At 46.1% G+C, this 25,107-nt stretch overlaps 1 protein-coding gene across 1 annotated transcript in view; it reads right to left on the reverse strand.

Annotated features, from left to right (window-relative positions):
- SDK1 (sidekick cell adhesion molecule 1) overlaps positions 1–25,107 on the reverse strand; it is a 1,937,536-nt gene that overhangs the window by 193,809 nt on the left and 1,718,620 nt on the right. Inside the window, exon 30 of the mRNA XM_086940699.1 lies at positions 11,747–11,948. Within this exon, the coding sequence (XP_086796825.1) occupies positions 11,747–11,948 (202 nt within the window). The remainder of the gene's footprint in view (positions 1–11,746; positions 11,949–25,107) is intronic.

The raw sequence follows: 25,107 nt of genomic DNA on the forward strand, positions 1-25,107 counted from the left end.
CCAGAAGCCGCAGCGTCAACCTGACGAGACTCGGGATAACGGCTGAAAGATCAAAATCAGAGCCTGAATATCCCGAACCCGCTGTTCTGGAGGATAAACACGAAACTGCGTCGAGTCTAGAACCGCTCCGATGAAGAGGAGCTTCTAAGAGGGACACGGGTGTGACTTCGGCACATTGACGGAGAACCCCAGCAGGTGCAGGAGGTCGACCGTAGTCTGGAGGTGGCAGACGACTGTCTGGGACGTGCCCGCCTTCAACAACCAGTCGTCGAGGTAGGGGGAGACTGAAACCCCTAACCTGCGCAGATGAGCCACAACCACCGCCATCACTTTCGTGAACACCCGCGAGGCGCTGGTAAGGCCGAAGGGGAGCACGGTAAACTGAAAGTGCTCGTGGCCTACCGTGAACCACAGGTAACGCCGGTGGGCCGGCAGGACGGGGATGTGGAAATAAGCGTCCTGCAAGTCCAACACTACCATCCAGCCTCCCGGGTCCAGGGCAGCTAAGACCTGAGCCAGTGTCAGCATCTTGAACTTCTCCTTCCGGAGGAAGCCGTTGACGTTCCGCAGGTTCAAGATAGGGTGTAGGCCACCTTTGCCCTTCTTGGGTACCAGAAAGTAGTGGGAGTAACAACCACACCCTACTTCTGGCCCAGGAACGCGCTCGATGGCCCCCTTGGCCAAGAGGGCCGTAACTTTCTCTTGTAGAAGTGTCAAGTGATCCCCCGACACGCGGTGGTACTGCGGTGGCATGGCTGGAGGGGTCGTCTCGATGGGGAGGGAGTAACCCATTTGGACGATTTGCAGCACCCCCAATTGTCCGATGTGACAGTTTGCCAGTGGAAGTGGTGATGGCAAACCCTGCCCCCCACTGGCTCGGACTAGGAGGGTTTTGAGGCGGAAGCTGCAGGGGCAGGTGTAGACTGGCCTCGTCGTTGTCCCCGAACCGCCGGCACGGGGGTTTCCACGTCCGCCACTGCGCTGGATGGTAATCTGCGGCCCGTGGCTGGCAGGACGTGTGGGGGCACCCCTTACTTGGCCACGAAAGGAGCGAAAGGCAGCCATTTTCTGGCGCGGGGCCGAGAGGCCCAAGGGCTTGGCCGTGGCCCTGGAGTCCTTAAAGCGCTCAAGCGCATGGTCTGCCTTGTCGCCAAAGAAGAAACGGCCATCAAACGGCATGTCCATAAGGGTATTTTGGACATCAGCCGAAAAGTTGGCGGACCTCAACCAGGCGTGGCGACGAATCGCTCTGCCCCGTGAATCCGTTGTATCCAGCCCACACCGGATGGAAAACTGTGCCGCATCTCGACCCTCCACAAGGGCTTCAGCGAGTTTAGTCCGGACCCCCTCCAGAAATTGTGGTAGCACATCCGCGACCGTGTCCCACAGAGAGTGGGTGTAACGGCCCAAGAGGCACGCGGTGTTGACTGACCGCAACCCCAAACTCAGGGAGGAGAATACATTTTTGCATGATTTGCTCGTACCTCTTGGAGTCCCGATCGGGGGGAGCCGTCGGGAATGCGGTCTGGGAGTTAGAGGCCTGGATGACCAGGAACTCTGGGGTCAGGTGGGTGGACAGGAAGCAAGGGTCGCCCGGTCGCCGGAGCCAGACGGTGGCGCCTGGCCACGTTCCTATCTATAGGCGGACCTGTATCGGGCTTGGACCAAGTGCCCCGAAGAATGTCTGACAAGGCCTCATTAAAAGGCAGCAGAGGCTGAGCCGAGCTTGCCTGCGGTTTAAGGACCTCAGTGAGGAGGTTAGTCCTCATGGCCACGACGGGGAGCTCAAGGCCCAAGGCAGCCCGTGTGAGCACCCCACTATAGGTAGCTCCCTCCTCCGTAGCCACAGTAGGAGGGGAGACAAAACCAGTGTCGGGCGAAGTGTCCAGACCACTGGCCTCCCCAAGCTCACCTGTCCAGTCCTGAGAAGACTGGCACTCACATGCCAGAGGGTCGTCGGACCCCTCTCAAACCCCTCGCAACCCATCTCCTGATACTCAGGGTCAAAGGATGGGGCTGGGTCATAGAAATAGAAATCTCCCATTGGCGTAGAGGGCGGCCGAATCAAGGGTAGGACCAGGGACGACGTCGTCCTGGGACGGCGCCTGAGGCGACACCGTGACGGCCGGCGCCGGCGAGATCGTAAGGTCGACCGGCGACGACCCTGATCCGGATTCAGCGGGGCCCAGCGGCGTCGGGGCCAAAGCACCCGACGACGCCGGGGCCGTAGCACCCGGCACGCTTGGGGACCTAGTCGGGGCCGCTTGGCCAGAAGGCGCCGCGGAACCCGATGAAGGAGTGAGCGACCTCATGGCCATGAGGAAGGCGTCGATCTCCTCTAGCGTCGCGTTTTTCTCAGGGACCGGCGGGTATGGAGCAGGCCGCGATGCCTGCAGCTCCGGCGGAGCCGCGGGGCGGTGTCGCCCGAACCCCCGGACGCGTCGCGCGAGCGTCGGGGGGGAGTCAGAAGAGCGATGACGCCTCTTCGACTGCTTGTGCCTCTTACCTGAGGACTTCGAGCCCGAAGACTGGTGTCGACTCCCAGAGCTATGATGACTCCGACCCCGCGACCGGTCCCTCGACCTCCTCACGGACCGGGACCTCGAGCGGCGCGTGCCGACTGCCGGAGCTCCAGTCGCTTGCGGGACCGCTCCCGTCTAGCTTTGGACATCAGGGCCCGCCAGTCGGAGCAGGACTTGTCGTCGTGGTCAGGGCCCAGACAGGTCAGGCACCGACATCAGTCGGTTGCAGTCAACGCAGGGTTTGAACACGGGCATCCCTACCGGCACCGTCGGAGTCAAAGCGACTTCGAAAGATGATCAAAAAGGATCGAAAAAGTTAGTCAAAAATTGACTAAGGGTACCACTTGCTGGCGTGGAAAAAAGAAGAACTGACGTCAGCGTGCGAGGACGGCGTCTAAGTACTCCGGCGACGTCATCCTGGCGCCAACGACGCAGAGGACGGACGCGGAGCCGACGCCTACCGACGCGCAAGGGTACTGCTACGCAAACGTTTCCGGATCCAGTCTGACGCCTGGGGATATTCTAAGGTAAGCAATCTAATACTAACCTGTTTCTTTCAGATATTATCTTACTTCCAATTCCCCTTTGAAGTAAAGCAAAGAAAAGGTAAGGCTGAACTATTGTTGCCAATCAGGGACCTCGTCTATTCTGGAAACGCAGTTCCTTTAGAATTTTGTATTGTGATGTTGTGTGATGAATCTTGGCTGCAAAACACCTTGGAGAAAAAAGACTCCCCATGTTCCCCTGCTAAGAAAACAAGAAGCGTCGATACCCCGACCAAGCCAGCTTGCTCCTTGATTAAATATTAGGCCCAGTGGAGTCCCTGGTCTGCTGTGTTGACTTATTGTGCCTGAATTTAGTGGATGTGTAGAAAGAGGAAGCCTGTTACAGCTCCTGAAGCCAAGAGCTTGGTGATCTCAACCTGATCCCCGGCTGACTCGTGAGGAGCTGTAGAACAGCACACACAGTTAGTAGTCTAGTATCCAGAAGCTGCAACCACCTGCCTGATTTTGTGGAAACCAGTGCTGAAGATCTGCAAAAGATAAGAAGCACTATTACTATCAAGCAAGCATGTTTCACTGAGTGATGCAGTCATTGCAGACAAGATTGAACCCATCACTGTCATTCTTTGTGCTTGTCTGAACTACAGGTATTTTGCACACACAAAAAAAACAATAAGGTCCCAACTCAGTCAGAAATCTTCAAATTGAGTTCCAGAATCAAGAAGGTTATCTTTTTTCTGCTACAGCTTTCTGAATTGAACTTTCTTACTGGCTCCAGCCAAGAGTGTCCATTGGTGTGGAAACACCTTCATTGAAATGTAACTTTCCACTTGTATCTCAGCCTTACAAGAACCCTACACCCCACTGGAAATCTCATGAGGGGACACTTTATTTGACTGCCGTTGGTCACTTAAACTCCCAGGTTAATCTCTGACAATTTTTTTTTTACCTTTTAATATCTTCTTTTAACTCCTCATTTTTCTACTATCTGATTATTACATTTGTTCAATTTTACTGTACCCTCGGGTTAGACCTTTAGCTTTTTTTGTGACATGACTCGAAAAACAGATCAAAAGGGATCGAAAAAGTTTAGTCAAAAAATGACTAAAGGGTACCACTTTTTCCAGATCGGCGCTTGCTGGCGCGGAAAAAAGAAGAACTGACGTCAGCGCGCGAGGGCGGCTTCTAAGTACCCTGGCGACGTCATCCCGGCGCCAACAACACCGACGACGGACGCGGAGTCGCAGACGACGCCTAGCGACGTGCAAGGGTACTGCTACGCAAAAGTTTCTGGATCCAGACTGAGACCTGGGGATATTCTAAGGTAAGGAATCTAATACTAACCTGTTTCTTTCAGATCTTTAAGTTGTTGTGTCTTGTAACCCTTACATTTCTGAGAGAATACATATTGAGAACAACCTACGGTACCACCAGGTCAATATAACGGATAGCTTTGCAAATCTCTTATTTTCCTCTCTGTAGCCCCCTTGAGCCCTTTGGTATAGGAGCTCAGACATAACACGCACTGAAGACTGGACACTCTCCCACTGCTTCTACTCCTCGTCAAATTGAACATGGTCTAGCAGTTTGGGCTGGAGACCCCGGGGCATGGCAAATGCTAATTTCCATATGGTTGGTCCCAGTCTATATCAGCACAGGCGTGGTAAAATTATGGAATGAAGCCAGAGTAATTACCAGTGGTTACGTGTGAGAAATTACCCATTTTGTGTCATGGATTCCCCCCATTTTTTCCTGCCTGATGTTGCTGGCTTTAGAACATTGTGAGCTTTAAGATTACTAAACAATAGTAAAGTGCTTGTGTTTCCCCCAAAGCAAGTGCTGTACATTGGAACTCACTATATGGCCCAATTTAATTCCAATAAGTACACTGAAAATGGTGCATAAAATGCACGAAATGGCATAAATGGATAAATGCCATGTGGGATGTAATGTGTATTTAAACCACACACACACACACACACTTATATAACAAAAATATGTGTCTGCCAGTAGCACTGCCAGGCTCTGATTGGGCTGCAATTCAACACACTGCAGTGACACATGACAAGAAAACGTGCCAGCGAAAGAAAATCCTGTTTTTATTTATTCATGTCATTCCTAAAGTGTGCCTTTTTAATCCATAGGGGAGTTGTCCGATAAATATATAAATAAGATACATTAAATATTGTGGTTAGTGAGCCCCCACAGTTAAATAAAGCTCAACATCTATTTTTACCATGTAGGCTATTTCCCTGAACATGCCTAGATGTAATCAAAATCATTGCTTTGTTTCTCCGCCTAGGAAAATGCTAGAAACATTCTTAAAAGCTGTTTCTTACTTCATTTTCAAAATCCAATTCCATGGTGGAATCAGATTTTTGATAACTTAATAGGAGAAGTAACTCTGTAAAACTCCTGAGCAAAAACTTACCAGAAAACAGTTTGACACTCAATCCCTTCAGTACTGGAATACACATCCATGGCTGAGAGAGTTAGCAACTCTGGCACAGAGGACCATAGCCCTAGAAGAGCAAATGTGTATTAACTACAACCCACATAGCAGGGGTTTGCTGTCTGGGAGTCGACAAAACTAAGGGCAGCTTTATCACTACTTATTTTGCAGTTGAGATTCTATGGAGGGCTTCTGATGTTTATTCCTAGAACACTCACAGACAGACAAGCCCTAGTCACAGTGGGGGAAACAACCAGTTGTGACCCTGTCAGTTAGGTTGACAGCTCACCTAAATAGGGGAGCAGCTAAGAAGCAGAAGATAGGCCTGGCTTTTAGCAGCTGAGTTCTGTCATCTTGAAAGAGGCTCACGTGTAACTTTACAGTAAGGCAAAGAGGAAATGCTACAAAAGGAAGTGGAGGGACTGCAATAAAATATGATTTAGTCGTACATTTCTCAACGCATCAGCGAGTGCACAGGATACATCTGGCACATCAACTACCACCCCTTCAGTACATTCCTGTACCTATGAAGTCTCCACCTGAAGAAGAAGGCTGTGCTGGAAGAAGACTTCAGACTCCTGCAGGACGTAGAGGATTTACTCAAGGACTCCTGAATTCTGCGGACATCCAGGAAATGGATATGCTCTCCAAGGGTGAAGTGATTATCTACCTGTGTGCCTGCTTCAAAGACACAAATATCAGAAGGTCTCCTGACTTCAAGACGACCCAGCGGACGACCAAACGAGTGGAACCTGCGCCCTACCTGGTGCCTGAGAAACTACATGCAGGACTGACCAGTAGGAACTTCTCCAGCACTTGGAAAAAGTTGGTACACAGTCAATTTTTCCAACTCTGGACGACAGGACTTAATACTTGCCCAGGGAGGTTTCACCAAAAGCAGCCAAGATAAGCAGGTTCATCCCACTCAGAGGCTTTTTCTGTACTGAAAACTGAGGCAGTGGGACCTCACGGTGAAGGTGCCCAGCCTCATGAATCCCTGCTCAGCTATAAGTTCTAGCCTTACCATACTGAAGGATGTTGACCTCTTAAAAAAAAGTCAGATGGTAAAACCTTGGAACTGGATGAGGCAACAAATCTGTCCGACTCTTGAAGCAAACTCAGCGGCTTCAAAACCCAAGTTTGACCTGCTTGGAGCTTTTGGCGCCAAACCAACAGATTCTTGGATGAAGTGTATACATTCGAGAGCTTTGTGCCAGCCACAGCCTTGGAACTTGCCCCACTGGAATAGTTGATCTCCAATTTCCAATATTAAGTACAAAGGTATACAATTCTGGCAGGACGACCTGTTTGGTGTATCAGTTCTCTGCTCCATTGTTGTCAGCCTGAATCATGCCTAGGTCCCAGTTAACTGCAAACATCTTTTGACTCACACATTACATTTCCTTGGTACTGTTTGCATAAAACGTTAAACATTCATATCTTTGGGTGCCCCAAAAATATGTTAATGATCTTGGTAACTTTTCTGTCATTAAAGTATTCTTTATTTTTCTCAATTGGTTTGGGCATTTAATTGTGTTATGTCCTTAACATTAAAATTGCTGTTACTACTTGAACTCAACACCGACGTCTCTGGGAAGTGACTGCTGCGTATGCCATAGCTACCACACATTAAGCAGAGATTTTCTCAGAACTGTATTGCACCTAACCATAGCTGGTAGGGGTACCGATATCCCAAGTTAAAACCCAATTTCAGACACTGAGATCAACCCACAAATGTAAATCATATATTTTTGTACTGTGTATATGAGTCACTCAAAGATGATGGGTATGCCCAGTGTAGTTTTGAGTTCTATATGACCCAAGCTGCACTGCACTGATAGGCCGAAACCTGGTCTGGAATTGCTAGTGCTCATGTTCAGAGGTGCCATGGCCCAGAAGTTTGATCTGAACTGCCCCTCTTGGGGCAAGGCCAAGAATGATTTACATATGGTTGATCATTTCTCTAATTGCACAGAATAGCTAAGCCAATTGAAAGCAATGTGTGGAATTATTCAACCATTCTATCTATCACACTTTTTTATATAACGCTCCCACTTCAACCCAAGCGGATTTCTTACATTCATTATGGGCGAGTACACTTCAACCGCCTATCTTTAAATTAGTTTCAATGAAATGTCTTATTTCAAAGTGGATGTACCTGAATATAAAAAGAATGCATGTCCAGTTTAAACACTAAGGGTCTCATTAGGATGTTGGGAGGACCGCCTCCATCAGGCCATCGGTGGTGGTCGGCCCAACATCCAGTGTATCAGTCCAATCGCCAGATTAAGATACCGGCTGTTGAAGCAATTTGGGCGTGGGGAAAGACCGCTGCCTCCGACAGGACCGTCGAGGCAGCAGTCGTAGCCTAATGCCTATAATGAAGGCGGTACGTGCAGAGGCACCACTGTAGGGGCTATGATGTCCCTTTTCTTCAGTCTTTACATAGCGCTCCCACCGCAATGTAAAGGAAGATGGAAAGGGACTTTTGGGGCCCCTAGCAGGGCCTCCGTCCCCTGTGGGCCTACTCTATGGGGCCAGGGAGGCACATGTGGTGCCCCCAAACATCCATGCAACGCGTGCTAGGCACCACATGGTCTGGATGTTTGTAGACATTCATTTTACTATTGCAGCTTGTGCTGCAGCCCTTTTCCGGGCCGTACCACAATTAGCAATAGTGAGCGGGCATGTTTCCGACCGCCTTCAGGGCGGTCAGAACATAATATGGAGGGTGGAGCCACCGACTACATGTTGGGCGGTCTCTATCCTGCAGTGACGGTGGTCGGCTGCTTGTCCAACCACCATCGTAATCAGGGCCAAAGTCTAAAAACTAATGTTTGGAGAGTTTCACTAATAACCTCCCATCAAACAGATCTTGCAGTTTCAAAATGAAATCTACCATCAGGCCACATACCATTCTTAACTAGCTGTGCATTAGAAAGTGTGTCCAGATTAGAGATGCTACTTGGGTCATAGTGGTGAAGAGATTAACCAATGCTGAAAACACAGAAGACAGTTGAAGGGGACAGTAGATGCTTAAAGCTTTGTTCGTGAATGCCCTGGAGGGCTTCTTTCCATCAGTTCTCATGTGGCAGTTTCACAGACCTTTGTAATTGAATACAGAGTTCCAAATAGTGTATTTCTAAGCTTAAAATGTTAAAGCTACGCCCACTGTAAGAACAGGGAGACCTCCCCAAAATCTAGTGAAATTTACTTTTATAAACTCAAATCTTATATAGGACCCCCTGGAAATTCAACATGGTTGGAAACTCGAAATTTGGGTAACGCGTCTTTATTCTAGATTGTCCAGTACATGAAAGGCATTCCCTCTGGTGACGCTAAGCAGAGGGATAGGATCATCAGAACTGAATTGCTCTCCACAAGCACAAAAATGTCTTCAGCTATTTAATGAGTGTAATGCGTCTTCCTGGTCAACATTCCATGATGCAAACTGAGCCTTAGTTCCTAAGAAAATTTATCAGCATATGCTAAAATCTATGTAGCCCACTGAAGAATGTTTTAGAAAGCCCAGATAACTGCATGTGTATTCACCTAAAGGCTCGGTTAACCTTTAAGTAGTGTTCTGCAACTTCTTATATATTATGTATTCAAGTATCAATGCATATACCTTGTAATTTGAGTATGAATCCAAGACACCTTTTGGAATTTCCGAATATAGCTATTTAAAGAGAGGTTGTACTTCATATTTGGGCCACCACAATTAGCCTGACTGTTTTCTGTACAGATGCAGAAGACTCCCCATCCAACTTGCAGTGAGAAAATGTGATAACCTCCAGATCCCATTGATATTGAGATACTCTTTACACATGTTGCTTCTCACTGTGAAACTGTGATAAATAAACAGGCAAGTAAGCGTGTCAAATGAAAGAGAAGACTTTTTGTTGCCACTGAGATGACCTTGACTTGTTTACAAGTTGTGTCTGATGTGGTCCAGTTCAGAAGCTGAATGCCCAGCCTACTTGAAATTCTACAAGGAAGGTTCAGTCAAAAGGCATTCTGTAGGTGCATATTAAGATCAGAAAGGCAGTGTCAATGAAAATGTATTTTCTTTGCTGAATGAAAGAAAGCAAATATGTCACTGGTCGCCTCTGAGTCATAATGACCGTGGAACAAAACATTGTCACTTACAAGCCAGGGCCTATTGAAATCCAGTCTATATTCTTTTGTTGCCTGTTAGTATAGGATAATAATACGTCTGTAAAATACCTTTCCTTGACAGTTATTCTTGGAACTGTGCCTAAAAACTCAAAAGCAGCTTGACTGATAGTGTCACTTTTATTGCTACATATCCTCTTGCTTTCACTCGAATTACTCTCACATCATAAAGGAAGACATTCTTTAAGTGGCTTATGTGCAACTTTCCTTTTAAAATTATACACCAATTTCTACAGGGACGGTATTTAATATTCTGACTGTAAGGATGTTAGACAGAAAACCTCTTTTCCTTACAAACCGAAATGTTTCTTTCAAAGACTACGCTGCATTTATATTGAGCTGCACAAATAGCTCTATATTGAGGCCATGGACCTCTTTCAAAAGCTCTTTCTGCCACGAGGTTGTAGGGGGAACTGCCTCAGCTGACCTGAATACTCAATAATGCTTGAAAATGTATTTTATCCACATGCATCAAATGAAAATTTACCACACACTACACTATGTCTGATTCTCGATCTACAGGAAGATCCAAGGCATGAATAATCATGTCCAGTAAGGTGATAACTCTTTACTTCATGGGATGATAAGAGGGTGATAAATGCTGGTGCTTTTGAGGGGCAATGTACTTTCATTTTGACTCCTCCAAATCCTATGTAAAAACCTTTCTTCATTCACTTAAGCGTGTGAGAAGGGCGTAAGAGGCTTGGCTGCACCAATCGGTAATTCCTGTTTTCTATTCAGAACAGACCAGCATTGTGTCGGAAACGGGACTGCCCGACAAGGATTCAGCGATCATGATTCCCAAATTACGATGCAACTGATACACAACGGCCTGAAAGTGTATGTCTTCTATTGTGGCTTGAGCCCAATAGGAAAAATATACTTTAGAAACATCCCTGCATTGTGTGGTAGCCCACGTGATACATGGATGTTTAGGGGGCACCACAGGTGCCCCCAGGGCCCATAGCAGGAGCCACTTCGGGACAGGGCTCTGCTAGGGGACCCCAAAGTCCATTTTCGATAGCCTTTTAATGGCAGTCGGACCGCCATTGAAAGGCTATCAGAAAGGGGCACTGTAATCTCTATAGTGGCCACTATTGCAGGATATTACATTTAAACCGTCGGTTGGACGGCCTCCTTGAGCCCGTCGGAAGCGTTGGTCTGTCCCTTCGCCCCCTGCCTCCAACCGCCTCTATCATAATGCGGTGGTCGGACCGTGGGACCTAATGTCGGTCAGACCGCAACCGGAGGCCTGCTGATTGCAATCCGACCAACATCGTAATGAGCCCCAAAGTCTTCAAGTCTGCTCTGAGGAGGAAGGTAGGCCTTTTGGGGAATCCTTTAGTTTAGAGGGATGATCCTACCAACATCAATTGTGCTTAGTTGAGAGGTTGGCAAGCTAAGTCTAGATTTTCATTGCTCAGTTTCTTAATGCATGTGCCAGTCAACGTTCAAGGATCTATGTGAACCACATCAGTGGGAAGCATGTTTGTTTTTACTCTCTTAATGTTACTGCAGTGCTATATGTACCTCTATAGTCTGCAGTCTACTGCTCCTTCCTAAAATCAGCAGTTGTACTGCCCTGCACGTTACCTCCAGTGCCAGCTATCCCTGCTTTCCTCAAGGATGCACAACAAGGTGGACCCTCCATGAACTACGCTTCATGTTAAACAATGGCTTCTGTATTGTGCTCTACAAGTGTGGGTTCCTACCCCAGTTTAAGTGTGGTTGAGCTCACTGAGCCAGAAATTATTACATTCTCATTATGAATTCACAGAGGTATAATATGGTGAAGCAGGACTTAATTACCGTGCATGAAGATAGATAGATAGATAGATAGATAGATAGATAGATAGATAGATAGATAGATAGATAGATAGATAGATAGATAGATAGATAGATAGATAGATAGATAGATAGATAAGGCTGGGACATGCTGTAAACATAAACCTAGATGTCAATGGTATAGGTCATTATTCTTCCAAATGGTGTATTGTACGACTACAGAATAGGAGTAAAAATACAATATCCACTGCGAAGCTTATGGGGCTTAGAATTCCATGGGACAGTCATGCCGGGCTGGAAGGAATTACCTTTCGATGATGCAGGAGGTAGCTTCATGACTGATGGAAGAAGAGTAAGTTTGCCATTCTCCTGCTGGAAGCACCTGCACCTGTAAGGTGAAGTATCGTATTGGGGAGGACCCGTCGCTGCCAGGAACCCAGTTTAGCTGTAAGCTCCTTGAATGCACCTCAGCCTGTGGTACGGACAGTTCCCTCGGAGGTGCAGGGCGCTCTGAAATAAATAAGAAAATACTGCCATTAAAAGAAAGCTATACAACTCACCATAAGGCACTCTGAAATAAAGAAGAAAGTACTGCCATTAGAACATACTGAAAAAGAGCTGATCATTGTGCTCCACAAGACAGATTGTGCTTACTAAAGGTATACTCTAAAAAACACATGAGGTAAACAGATTGCACTACAAAAAAGCTGATTCTATTGAGCAACAGACCAACAATCGCAAATACAGTTGTAGAATGTATGATGGACAATATTTTGGAACACAGCCATTCTCAATCCATCATAATATCAACCTCTGATCCATCAATGGGAACCACAGACTAGCCTCCATGACCCACCTCGCCTCCCATCCACTGACTTGTCCACCTTTCTTCTACCCTACTACCCTATTGATTAGTATTCCTCCCTTGATCATTCTACCATTGATCTGCTGTCTAAGTAGCTAGCTCTACAATCCAACGTTTTGAGCAACTATTCATCTTTAAATTTACAATTCTTTACAAATTCAGCCCAATGTGTTGAACCTTTTCCATAGCCTTCAATCATCAGTCCACCTGCCTATTCATTTTCCTTGCATCTATCTATCGAGTGGAGAAGTGTGGCTCACTGGTTAGAGGAGGCAGACCTGGAAGCAGAGGTCAGCCCGGGACCAGGGTTCAATTCCCGGCTCGGCGGGGTCTTGAGTCCCAATATGTCCATGGACTCGACAATTCTCGCTCCGGTGCCTACTCAATTAATGGGTTCACACTCTGCGACTCTGGGCAATAGCTTGCTTAATCTCCACAACGGCCCCTCGCGGCAGGATGCCTGGCTTTCACCTTGCGGATACCCTGCTGGGGTTATCTCACATGGGAATACCAGGACGGGTTCCCTAAGCAAGCGCTTAGAAACCAGTGGTGATTTGCGCTATATAAATTAATGTACATTTACATATCAACTCTTCTCTGTCCCTGAATCCTTCATTCGTTCTCCATCCATCACTTGATCCCTCTGTCTTTCACCAGTTTGTCCATTCGTCTACCACTCTATCCAATCCCCAGGATACAGCCCAAAATAACAAAAAAATGCCAAGTTCTGCCTTTGCTCCAAAGTAAAAGGGCCCATCCAGTGCAGAAGAGAAAGAGTTATCAGAGGTTAGTTCTGCAATGGAGATAATCACCAGCGCCAGGCATCCTATAATGTGCATTTGTTTGAGGACGTCACCTGAGGTTGTGAGATCTATTCCGACACCTTTCACCTGATGTTCCATTTCAGATATTTAAAGTACTTTTGTTATCCGTTAGTGAGAATCAGAGGATGAATGTAACCACAGCGAAAAAGAGCCGCGTCTGGATCCGTGCTCATATGTATTCTCAGCGGTTTGCTTCCGAGGCGAATATTGTACACTCATTCATATTCTATCAACCTTCCTGACTGCTTGCCTTCATTGGTTGCATTATTCTATTGATCGATCTGTCTACTTTGCATTTTATTTGTTCTCGCATATTTCATTCTATCTGTACGCAGTCCGAATGTCATCACACAAAGCAGCTAAATCGAAAAACATTGAACAAATAGTGTTCAAAGATTATTTTTGATTTCAATGTTTTCTGCCATGCAAAAGCGAACACCATGCAAATACATGACGCGTGCCCGGCCCCTCCTCAAGACACTGATATTTTTGGCTGCTGTGGTTTCCCGTCTCACATTATAACCTATCTTCTATTCTTGCTGTCTGTGTTGATCTTTTTTACCCTACAGCAGTCAGTTTATTCATCTAAGTATCAGTCATTTTTATGGTCTAGCTTGAAAGAGCCGCTGTCACCAGGCAATTACGCGAAGATCACTAGAGAGGGGCTTTGGCTCCACCCACACGTTAGGAGCCAGGAGTACATGTTTTGATTGGGCAAAATTTGTGTGGTTCCACAAAAAAAAGTGCTTGCCCTGCAGCTGCAATATTTGTATTTATGTATCCAGCTACCTAAGCTTGAACTTTCAGGGGCACACACACAACACTGGAATGCTATTAAAGTGTTTTAGACTAGTAGAAAATTCATGTAATTTTTCTCTGGCATCATCACAGATGGGAGGAGGGCAGTCATCAACCTATGTAGAATTTTAGATCTGGCTTGACAGTGCAACTGTCACTTGACCTTTAAACCTACACCAACATTACTCTACAGTGCTTTGCTTCGACAACAAAATATTTATTCCCAGGCTATTTACTTGTAATGCTTCACATTATCATACAACATTCCTTTAAAGCTAGACATCTGGCCATGTGTTGTTACACACATATGCACAAGTAGGGATACAGGGATGATGTGGGCGTTCAACGGGTGTCTTGTAGTCCAATTAGTGTCACAACTTGGATCAGTTCACAGGAGTATTCTAGTCTCACATTCTTACTGTTGGCTCTTTGTTTGGATCCTGCTGCCTGCAGTGGAATGGAGGGAGGACTATTTTGCATTTGAATAGTATACTTTGTCATTCTACATTTAATCATTTATCTCTTTTATGTTATGTATACTCAAAGGAATCTTTTTCATAGTTTTCTGGAACAACAGCGGACATGTTTTTTTTTCCTTTTGTCAGTGCTTGAGTGCTAGAATCAAACCTCTTGGCTGTGTCAAAGCTTTTTTTAACGTTTTGTATAGATAGTGTTCTATGCATAATCCTGTACCTACACTGTGTGCAACACCTGACACACTGTCAGGGAGCAAGGTGGTGTACCTTTTTAAGTAATGCCCTGGACACTGTCCATATCTAGCACAATGACCTTGGCACTGGGTGTCTCAATTAGTGCTACAATTCTTGCTATTTATCTTCAGCAACCTGACCTCTTTGTTCATGTAAGATCTCAATGTCTTGTCCTTCAGGTAAGTGATCATCACCAAAAGAGACTGCGGTGGGGGGTCTCTGAGGCAAACACTGAACTGTCCATGATGGGAAACAGCCTTTACAACGTATCATTTGCCACACAATACCGTTACCAAACATATGCCTTTACAACGAAAAGGTAAGTATATATCAGGTAAGTGAAACCCTGCAAAGAGACCAGTCTCTTGTGCTTTCTCTTGCAGCAATGATCTTGGCTCCCAGAATTGGACGATATTTAACTGCGAGGGCAGATGAGAAGTCAGAAAAAGGACCACTTGCTCGGGCAGAGAATGCAATAAAAATCGCTTACAATAGTGGCTGGGTTCAACCATTCAAGAAAAGACACACTGGCTCTTTCCTTTAGTCTCTGTCATCAAAAAGAGGCTGGCCTTCATTTAACAGTGCAGGTTTTGGTTTTATCAGGGCCTTGACTCGTGGGACATGTATGCCCTCTCCTTGACTTTGACTGTTGTACCTGGCAGAAACCAGCTGTCTGGAACCGGTCCGGCAACCAGGTACTTCCAGCTTCCTTTGGTGTTTTCACTGCACTTGATGTCAGACTGGTGAGGATGACCAGCATGCAGGAAGGGGAGGGTCTCTGGTTTGGTGCTTCACTAACTAACTGTCAGAAACAGTACTCAGTGTCAGGAGAATCTTATGCTCACCTCCTCGTGTTCCTTCTTAGGTAAAATTTAACATCTACTGTGGAATCCGCGCACCTTTACTCTGCACGCAAGCTAGACAATTCCAGATGGAACAAGACAGCTCAAAGAGTACTAGGGAAGAGCTGCAGTAAATGCTCCTTCCCAGCTGCCTCAGATTTACACATGTTTTGGGAATGTCCGAACATCAATACTTATTGGCATGAAATTAAGACATCACTTGAATCAATTCTCAGAATTTCTGTCCCCTTTCTCATGGTCTCTAGTTATCTTTGGGTTAAACAACAACATTAAGGGGCTAGAAAGAGAATTTCTATATTATGCTATTCTAGTAGCAAGAAGAGAATTATGTAAAAATTGGGTTAGCATCAATCCGCCAACCCATGCAGAATGGCTGTCTTCACTTTATGCAACATCGAAAGTAGACCTAGCCAGAGCCTGTAGCCCTCGTACTTTGAGATTTTGGAACTTCTTAGTTGAGTGGAGACGAGACAACTAAAATGCCCGGGTTTTTTTTCCCCCCGGGTCCGATGATTAAGCCTAAGTTTCCATGTCCAATGGGAGGCACCCCACGCCATAACGTCACTGGACTATCGGCCGACAAAGGGCTCGAATGGAGATAGTTTGTGCGGGGCTCTTTTTCTCTAAGACATCAGGCCCGCCCTCTTGGAGGTCATGAAACCAATTTCTGGTCTCGTGATGGCACAGAGGCGATTGTTTTACTGCAGCTAGAGCATCCCTGGAACGATTAAGTGGCTAATGAGGACACAAAAAAAAGAAGAAAAAAAAAAGACAGCACAAAGAGTGCAGTTGTACAGAAGATGGTTGTTCCCAAAGCCAGAGACTGCAAACATTAGTGGCATGAGGCATATGGTTTAAAGCTGGTGCACTGCAGCACAAACTACACGATCTGAAGAATGAAGAGTAGGGAATCAAGGTCAAAAGCAGTTCTGAAAGACAAAAACTTTCAAAGGCAGGGCCCTCCACTAGGAATTCACTGAAAAAGAGACATGCACACAGTCCAGCAGAAAAAGATTTGCCAGTGAAGGATAAAATAAGCAAAAGTTAGGGGGAAGCATTTAATGTATATGACACAAGAATAGATGCATGGAAATTAGTAGGAAGGATCTGAATTCTATGTCAGGACTGGAGGCAAGGATTATGCCTTCTTTCTTCACTCTTTATTACAACAGCAGCCATGTAAAACCTCAACAAACTACTTTTCCCATGATACATCAGGAAACAACTGTAGTTTAAACAACCAATGCCCACCAATCAGCATAGAGCCTGTTCCACATAGTCCCTTCTCTCTGTATCCTTGTCCTCTTTCTTGGCTTCTGGGCTGCCAAGATAAGTACTCTGTTTGTTTTTCTCACAGAAATGTGGGTTTGTGCTATTGATTTTATAGACGAGTTGTACATATGCGCTCTCGCTTTGTTGCGCAGGGCTTGTGTGATTGACTGTTTACCGCTTTTGTGGCGCGGTGTTGATGGTCTATATAACTGTTGGGGTTTTTCGCTTGGAGCGCGTACTGCGCGTGTTGTTTCATTCCGTGGGATTTTAGATGTGGAAACCTTGCGGCGCTCTTTCCCAGACGCAAGAGCGGTTAGTTTTGCTCTTACGCGTCCCTATTGCCTGAAGAGCAGTGACCTCCCGCCCCTAGAGAGCGTGAGAGGCACGGCGGGAGCGGCATGCTCTTCGAATTCCTCTCAGAGGATTTTCAACGTTCGTGCGCGTCCCGCTGTGTGGTACGCCGGAGAAGGGAGACGCTCGTCTGGGTCCGTATTATGAGAACCTGGCCTGTTATTTTACTCGGCCTGTGCTGGAACCTACCAAAATCATTACAATGTCTCTCGCTGAACGCCTCTGGTGAGGTCTTGTATTTGCCTGTGTAAGGCACGTTTGGGACACTTCCCCCCGGCTTATATTACCAGCTGCACACAACGATTTTGGCTCCAGGTGTGTCCCAGGGCTGTGACCCATTTAAAACTTGCGTTTTACGCTACAGCAATGGACTGACCCCCAGTCCCCCATATTCAAGGCCACTTTCTCAAGGGCTAACAGTATGCCACCCAGAATTATTACTCTGTGGGGTTCCCACTGTTAAGGAATTTTTGCCTGTTTTTTACTTATCATGGAGTATGATGAGGATTCCCAAGGAGGTACAGACCCAATGGCTGATCTCCCATGGGATGACGATTTTTATGACGCGGGGGACGCCTCCATATATCGGCCGGTTGAAGACACTATGACTCCTTTAGAGGAGAGATTATAACGCCAGATTGCCCAGGCTTTTGACAAATTGACTCTGCCACCTGCGTAAGGTCATCGCCCTCCTACACCTGTTTAGTGGATCCGGTGGGCCCTCCTGCAAAACGTATTCGTGAAGCAAGGGTGGATAGGGACGCTTTTGATAGGCTACGCCAAGCTTTCATGGCATCTCAGCCTTCTTTACCACCATGGCTGACAATGTTGTCCCGACCACTCTCCTATCTACTCCGAAGGGTTCAGGGGACGCAGTTAGTATTCCTGGTCCATCTGGTCTTGATGACCCTTCCCAGCCTTCCTCCCCCGACAATGATATCTCAGACATGCTGGACCCAGCAGATAGAATACTCCCTTGATCCTCTGAGTGGGCTCCGGCAGCTATGGTCGCTTGCTATATGGCAAGTCGTGTACGAACCCCGCTGGAAAAGGAGGCTTGAAACTTCTTACCTGCAGAATGTCCCTGACCCTTTTTGGAGGGCAAAGTAGCTTTAACTCCGGAAATTGATCCACGCATGGCTACTTTTTTGCAGAAATTCATGAAGGATCACAAAAAGGGGATAGATCATTCTTGGCGTGCATGCCCGGATAAACTCTTAGATGCTTTGGGACCCCTAGCCAAGATTCTTGACATGGCCGAAAAGGCCAAGATTTATGGTGCTCTAATTTCCCCTGAAGCTCTGTTTGGGTGGGCTCAACGAGCTATAATATTTTTGGGTAATGCAAACTGTGCCCTTTCAACTGAGAGACCTCGATCTCTGCTCATAAAAGTGGACCCGAAGTTGGGGATCTTGCAGATTCTGAGGCAGGTGCTGTTGCCCAAGGGGGTCTCTTTGGAGAACCGTTTGTGAGAGAACTCGGCAAGTTTGTGAACACTTTCACATCTTTGGATAAAGGGCAGTCAACCATTAAGAAAGTGTTTACGCTGGTTTTCCGCGTGGCCGGTCGAGGCAGGCGTTGCTTGTCCGGCCGAGGTGGCAGCCAGTACCAGCAGAAAGGTCAAGGTCCCCTTCAGTACCAGGACCAAACATGGTTCGGAAATTTCTACACTACACGAGGACGCCGTGGCAAAGGTAGAGAATACAGAGGAGCGAATTCAACGTCAAACTCCGGTGAGTGTACTCCCTTTTTTTAAATTAAAGTTAGGGGGCGCGTCTGGCATGTTGTTTCCCAACCTGGACTTCCATCACAGGGGAAGCATGGGTCCTTCAAACAGTCCAGGGCTTCCATTTAGAGGTGTTGGGGAACCCAATACAAAGAGGGCGGCATCGTCCCGTCCAGTTTTCTCTTCAGGATACCATTCTAGTACATCAAGAGGTAGCTTCTTTGCTCGCTAAAGGCACCATTCTGCCAACCGACCCTCACCCTACGGGTTTCATCAGCAATATTTTTCTAGTTGAGAAGGTCGATGGTGGCCAGCATCCGGTAATAAATTTGAGCGAATTCAACCAGTGGGTGGTTTATCACCATTTCAAAATGGAAGGGATTTACCTTTTCAGAGATGTCCTGAGGCCTCTAGGTTGGATAGTTGTTTGGACCTCAAGAATGCGTATCTGGTAGTTCCGATTTTTCCTCCTCACAGGAAATCCCTCCAGTTCACCAGGAAGGACCAGACTTAAGAGTCTGCATCCCTTCCGTTCGGTCTCTCATCTGCCCAGTGGTGCTTTACCAAGGTTCTCAAATCTGTGGTGGAACACCTCAGGACTCGAGGAGTACGGCTAACGGTCTATTTAGACGATCTTCTTCTCATGAGCTCTTGTTCCCAGAGACTATTCACACCTTCACATGGCGGTGAATCTCTTACAGAGCCTCAGTTTTGTCATAAATGAGAGAAAGTCTCTATTTACACCGTCTCAGTCAGTAAAGTTTTTGGGATTCATTATAGACTCCACCTCCGCCACCTTGAGTCGTCCGTCCTGGAAAATGGCGAAAATTTGTCATAAATTGGGGCAGACTCTGTCCAAACATCAGATGTCTTTCAGACAAATTTCTCAGATGGTAGGCCTGCTCTCTTCGTCGATTCAGGCTATCTTCCCGGGCCCCTTGTACTACAGAGCACGTCAACGTCTAAAGGTGTCACATCTCCGCAGGGGTTGTTCGTATTCCCAAAAGGTGTCTCTTGTTGCAGAGGCCCGAGAAGAGCTCAATTGGTGGCTATGTCACATAGAGGCCTGGGACAGCCGCGCGATTTTCGATTCAATGCCACACTTAATTATAGAGTCTGATGTCAGTAGGACAGGCTGGGGAGGCAAGATGCGGCACAGTGTCCACAGGAGGTTTATGGTCACCAGAAGAACAACGCTTACACATAAATTGTCGGGAACTCTTAGCGGGTTCTTTTGCAGTGCGTAGTTGGACCAAAGATTCTATTCAGTCGTGTGTCCTCCTGAAGATGGACAGCAGTCCGTTACATAAATCATCTTGGGGCACTCGCTCAAAGGCTCATTCAGATCTAGCATCTCGGTAAAGGCCGAATATCTACCGGGCTGCGACAATCAGGAAGCGAACTTTCAGTCTCGCAATCTCAAGGATGCCAGTCTTTGGAAGCTGGGCTCAGAGGTATTTGCAACACTCAATTCTCGCTGGGGTACTTTTTCGATAGATCTATTTGCCTCACTGCTAGATCATCAGCTGCCTCGCTTCTTCAGTTGAAGGCCGGGCCCTCTGGCTTTGGCCAAGGATGCGTTCCTTCAAGACTGGAGTCTGTAGACAGGATATGCGTTTCCCCATTTGCGATGATCACAAGAGTGACAGCGTAGGTCAGGAGGCAGGAAGCGGGCCTGGTCTTAGTGACCCCCCTTTGGAGGTCTCAAGTCTGGTTTCCAGTTCTTCTGGAACTTTCTTGGGATCCTCCAATCCTACTCCCCCAGTTTTCAACTCTCCCCAGGAGTACAGATCAGGTTCCTCATCCTCTTCTTCAAGAGAATTCACTTTGGCTCATGGTGTGGGGGATTACCGTACTGGGAAATTCCAGGCCTTTCGCAGACAGCTGAGAGCCTTATGACCGGAGCTTGGGCAGACAGTACGGTCAAGAGGTACAAGTCCGCTTCGGGCAAATGATCCAGTTGGTGTCTGTGAAGGAATCTCAATCACTTGGACTCAGATATCTTCCAAATTCTTAATGTTTTGTCTCATTTGGCTCAGAGAGGATTGGCCTATAGGTCTATCAATACTTTCCGATCGGCCATTTCAGCCAGCCATGTCCCAGTCTGCGGTGGGTGAACATCCATTCGTCTGTAGATTGCTTCGGGTATCAGATTATCTCTACCCCCAGAACCTCGTTATTCCTCTCTTTGGGATGTTAATCAGGTTCTTAACCTTTTTCTCTCATGGCAACCAAACCGGTTCCTTTCCAGGAAAGAGCTGTTGGCCAAGTTGGCTGTGATACTTTGTTTAATTTCTTGTCTCTGTGTCTCTGTTGTAAGGGCACTAGATGTCACTGGTTGAATGTTTACACCAGCTGGTGTCTCCTTCACTTTGCACAGGAGAACAAAATGCCATACAAGGGTCATTTCTTATCCAGAGTTTGCAGAAGTCCCTAAACTATGTGTGGAGGAATTCCGTCCCCCTGGTGAACAGCAACTAGTCATTGCTCTCTGGAAACTCTTTCAGGCAGTCTCTTCTCCCACCATTGCACTGTGGGTTAGATGGGTGATGCAGGAAGCCAGAATTGATCTCTGTATTTTTGGAGCTCATTTCACCAGAGGCGCTATAGCCTCTAAGGCTTTTGGCTTGGGCGCCCGTTTGGAGGATATCCTAAACTCAGCGGATTGGTCATCAGACTCCACCTTTAAGAGGTTTTACTTCAAACCAGTGCTTCGCCCTCCCCGTACTAAAGTAACCAATATGTTATCTGATGTTCAATGTGCAAGTAATCTATATGTTGTCGGATGTTCAATATTCTTTAAGTAAGGTCTTTAATTAACTCAATGTATATATCTATCCAAAGGTTGTGTATCAGTATAAAACCTTTGGTGGTGACAATTGTCCTTCTTGTTGTAGGCGTCGATTCTAATAAACAGGATCCTTAAAGAGTATCATTTGGCTGTCTACGTTCTTCGAAAGAGGACAAGAACACAGAGAGAAGGGGCCATATGGAACAGGCTCTATGCTGATTGGTGGAAATTGGTGTTCTCATTGGTTGTTTAAACTACAGTTGTTTCCCGATGTATCATGGGAAAAGTCGTTTGTTGAAGTTTTACATGGCTGCTGTTGTAATAAAGAGTGAAGAAAGAAGGCATAATCCTCGCCGCCGAGTCCTTAATAGAATTGAAACTTTCTGTTATGATAGCTAGAACTTTTTCATTAACCACCAAAAAGCTGTTCCTGGTCATGACACTGTAAAGGGCATGGGATCCAAATAGTGCATATGGGAAAAAGAAAGTAAGCAAGTGCAAATGAAATAGTTAAGTCAAGGAACTTGCAAATGTTTGCACCAGAACAGATCTGTCAAACATATCAACAGTTTTCAAAGACACAAATGAAAAGTGATCTCTGACGGCCAAACAATAACAGCAAAAGAATCCAACAGGTGTGGCCTAATGTGAGGAACCATGTAGTCAGTGGTTATTATATCCGTGAAAAATTATGGCTGACACAGATTCTCATACACGCTGCTGTGCGCAGAACTGGCAATAAATAAAGTACAACAATTACAATATCAACAAGGTGATGGAAGGAATGCTTGAATAAATCTCAGCTGCTAGCAATTGCTCGGGCCACATCCCAGTTCATCGTTTTCCACTCACCATGCCACCTCCCTTTGGACTCAGCCATATCCAAATCAGTCTTGACCCTATTCTAATAGGAACAATCCAGCCCGAACTGCCAGGCTAGGCCCCACAGACCTTCGAATACAAGCAACCCAAGACTGGTTTTGCCCTGTTTAGGACTCATCAGTTGGGTACAGCTTGGTTCCAGCGGCACACTGAGCACAGGACTCATGTCTGGACATACCAGTCACAATTAACTGCAACAACAACATGATGAATGAATCTGAGCCACTGGCAATGCATCTTAGTCCATAGTTTTTTACCCAATATCCCACCTCAACTTGGAACCAGGCATATGCAAATCAGTCTTGACCCTACTCCAATAGGAACAGCCCAGCCCGAGCTGTCAGGCCAGCTCCTCCCTGAACCCGAACACAAGCAACCGTAGACTGTTTTTGCATTGAATAGGGCTCATCAGTCGGGTATAGCTTGGTTCCAGAAGCACATTGAGCATGGCACCAGCTGTTCAACACTTCCTTATATGTAGGTTACAGAAATTATCATGAACTGCATTTACCAGAATGCAATGGAGGGTGTTTGCTATGAATCCCGGAGTGTGACCACTTAAGGCACTGCTAAAGCTCCTCCTGGAGTGATTAGGCTGAACAGCCCTGTTATGCAACTGTGCTCTTTTGAGTGGTGCTGTTTGAAGCAATACAAGCAGCATTTCAAGCATCTTCTAAAGAGACCTGCCACTTCCTGCCTAATAAGTGCAATCACCCAAAAACAAGCCAAGAAATGCACAGTAATACCAGCATTGGCTGCACCACCTGATGGTGAACACTTGCTTACTTTTACGTTAAAGAAAATACCAGGGACTGCATTTGCCAGAATGCAATGGGGAACTTTTGATGAGATGCCAGCATAGTGTTGCCCCGCCACATCAGGCAGAGCACTGTATATGGCAACAAAATGTATGCCAGTCACATGATTGGGGCTTCTTTACTTGGGGTAGGCTGCCAACTGCACAAACGAGAATGTTACATCATGTCACATAACTGAGAAAATTGTTCAGGAATACCGACCATACTTATGGCTTACAGATGATTGTCCATATTTTACTGAAGAAACTTTTTCTTGCAATGCATGTAGAGAAGTGAGATTTTTTTCCATCTGCTACGTGAAAACTACCTATCAACCTGTAGAAATACCAGGCATACTGAGCTAGGCCCTGCATAGACTTTCCCTTTGGGTGAATAAGACCCTCGTGGCCTCTCTTCCCTGAAACAAAAGGTACTCATGCCAAAATAAGTCTGGCACCTCTTCTTTGTGTCACCCTCTCAGGAAACTGTTAATTAATAAAATCACCTGTGGAACCTCCCAGAGATACATAAGTTACTAAAATGAAAAAGTGGAGTCCAGTGATGTGATAAAATGCATAGTATGCTCTGGTGGTCTGTGGTGTACAGATTTGCATCTTGCTCGTTTTGCCATTAGGAAGGCTTTGAATCAATGCCAGAGTTTGGGTGCATTCATGCAACTATCTCGAGGATTCTAGCACAGACGAAGTCCGATTTTTGGTGGTTTGAGCTGGATTATCTTTAGGATGAGTGTAGTTTATATGCTGCTGTTCTGACCATAGTTTGTTTCTAATTGTGTCATAGTGGCTAGTGGTGTTTGATGCATGTAGGCGGAGGATTTAACCAGTTGGCTGCACACCATCTAGGAAAGTTTGCAGCTGTATTACCCACCTAGAAGTATATGCGTCTCTCTTTACTTTAATAACTACAGGCTTTTTATCAGGTGCTGGTTTTACTATGTTGTCTGTTTTCGTAGAGCACTGAACAAGTTACTTACCTTCCGTAACAATGTATCTATAAGTGACGTATATTAGTTATAGATTCCTTACCTTAGAATTACCCCCAGGCGTCAGACTGGACCCGGAGAATTTTTTTTTTGTTGCAGTACCCTTGCGCATCAGTAGGTGGTGTCGGTCGACTCCACGTCGGTCGCCGGTACTACTATAAAAACATTTCTCCGGATCCACTCATTCTAAGGTAAGGAATCTATAACTAATAGTCTCCTTCAGTTATATTGTTTTGTAAAGATTGAGGTGGTGTATATCTGTGTGATTCGCCTATTTACACTTTTGATCTATGTTGGATGGATGTACATGGTTCTAAATGTTCTGTCATAAGTGTTGATTATTTTTTATGGTTAAAGTTGTTGTGAGCTTGGTGACACCCAACTGTATGGCTTATCTGAGCTTTGTTGGGTTTTCGGAAAGTGCTTTGTCTAATAGTTATGTTGAATGCCGTGTGTTGGTTTCAAGTCCAATTTGCTATAGTGGTATCAGCAAAAAACAAATGTGCATTACCCTGGTAGCCTCTCCTTTGTGCTATCGTGAGCGTGTTTATTTTAGTTATTGTGGACTCGATGATTCTGAATGATATGGCAAATCAGAGCTGTGTTGGATTTCGGTATAATGTGGTGCATTACACTGCACTAATATTAATCATTTAATTATAGAGCGCTTTTTTCCAGTTTACTAATGAAGATTTAACATACAACCCTGTGTACTGTATTTTGTACTTATATATTCTTCTATTGTTATACACCATGTCTGTGTTGTTGCTGTACAGTGTGTTTGTGT

The sequence above is a fragment of the Lissotriton vulgaris genome, chromosome 10, assembly GCF_964263255.1.
Source record: "Lissotriton vulgaris chromosome 10, aLisVul1.2, whole genome shotgun sequence".
Taxonomy (NCBI): domain Eukaryota; kingdom Metazoa; phylum Chordata; class Amphibia; order Caudata; family Salamandridae; genus Lissotriton; species Lissotriton vulgaris.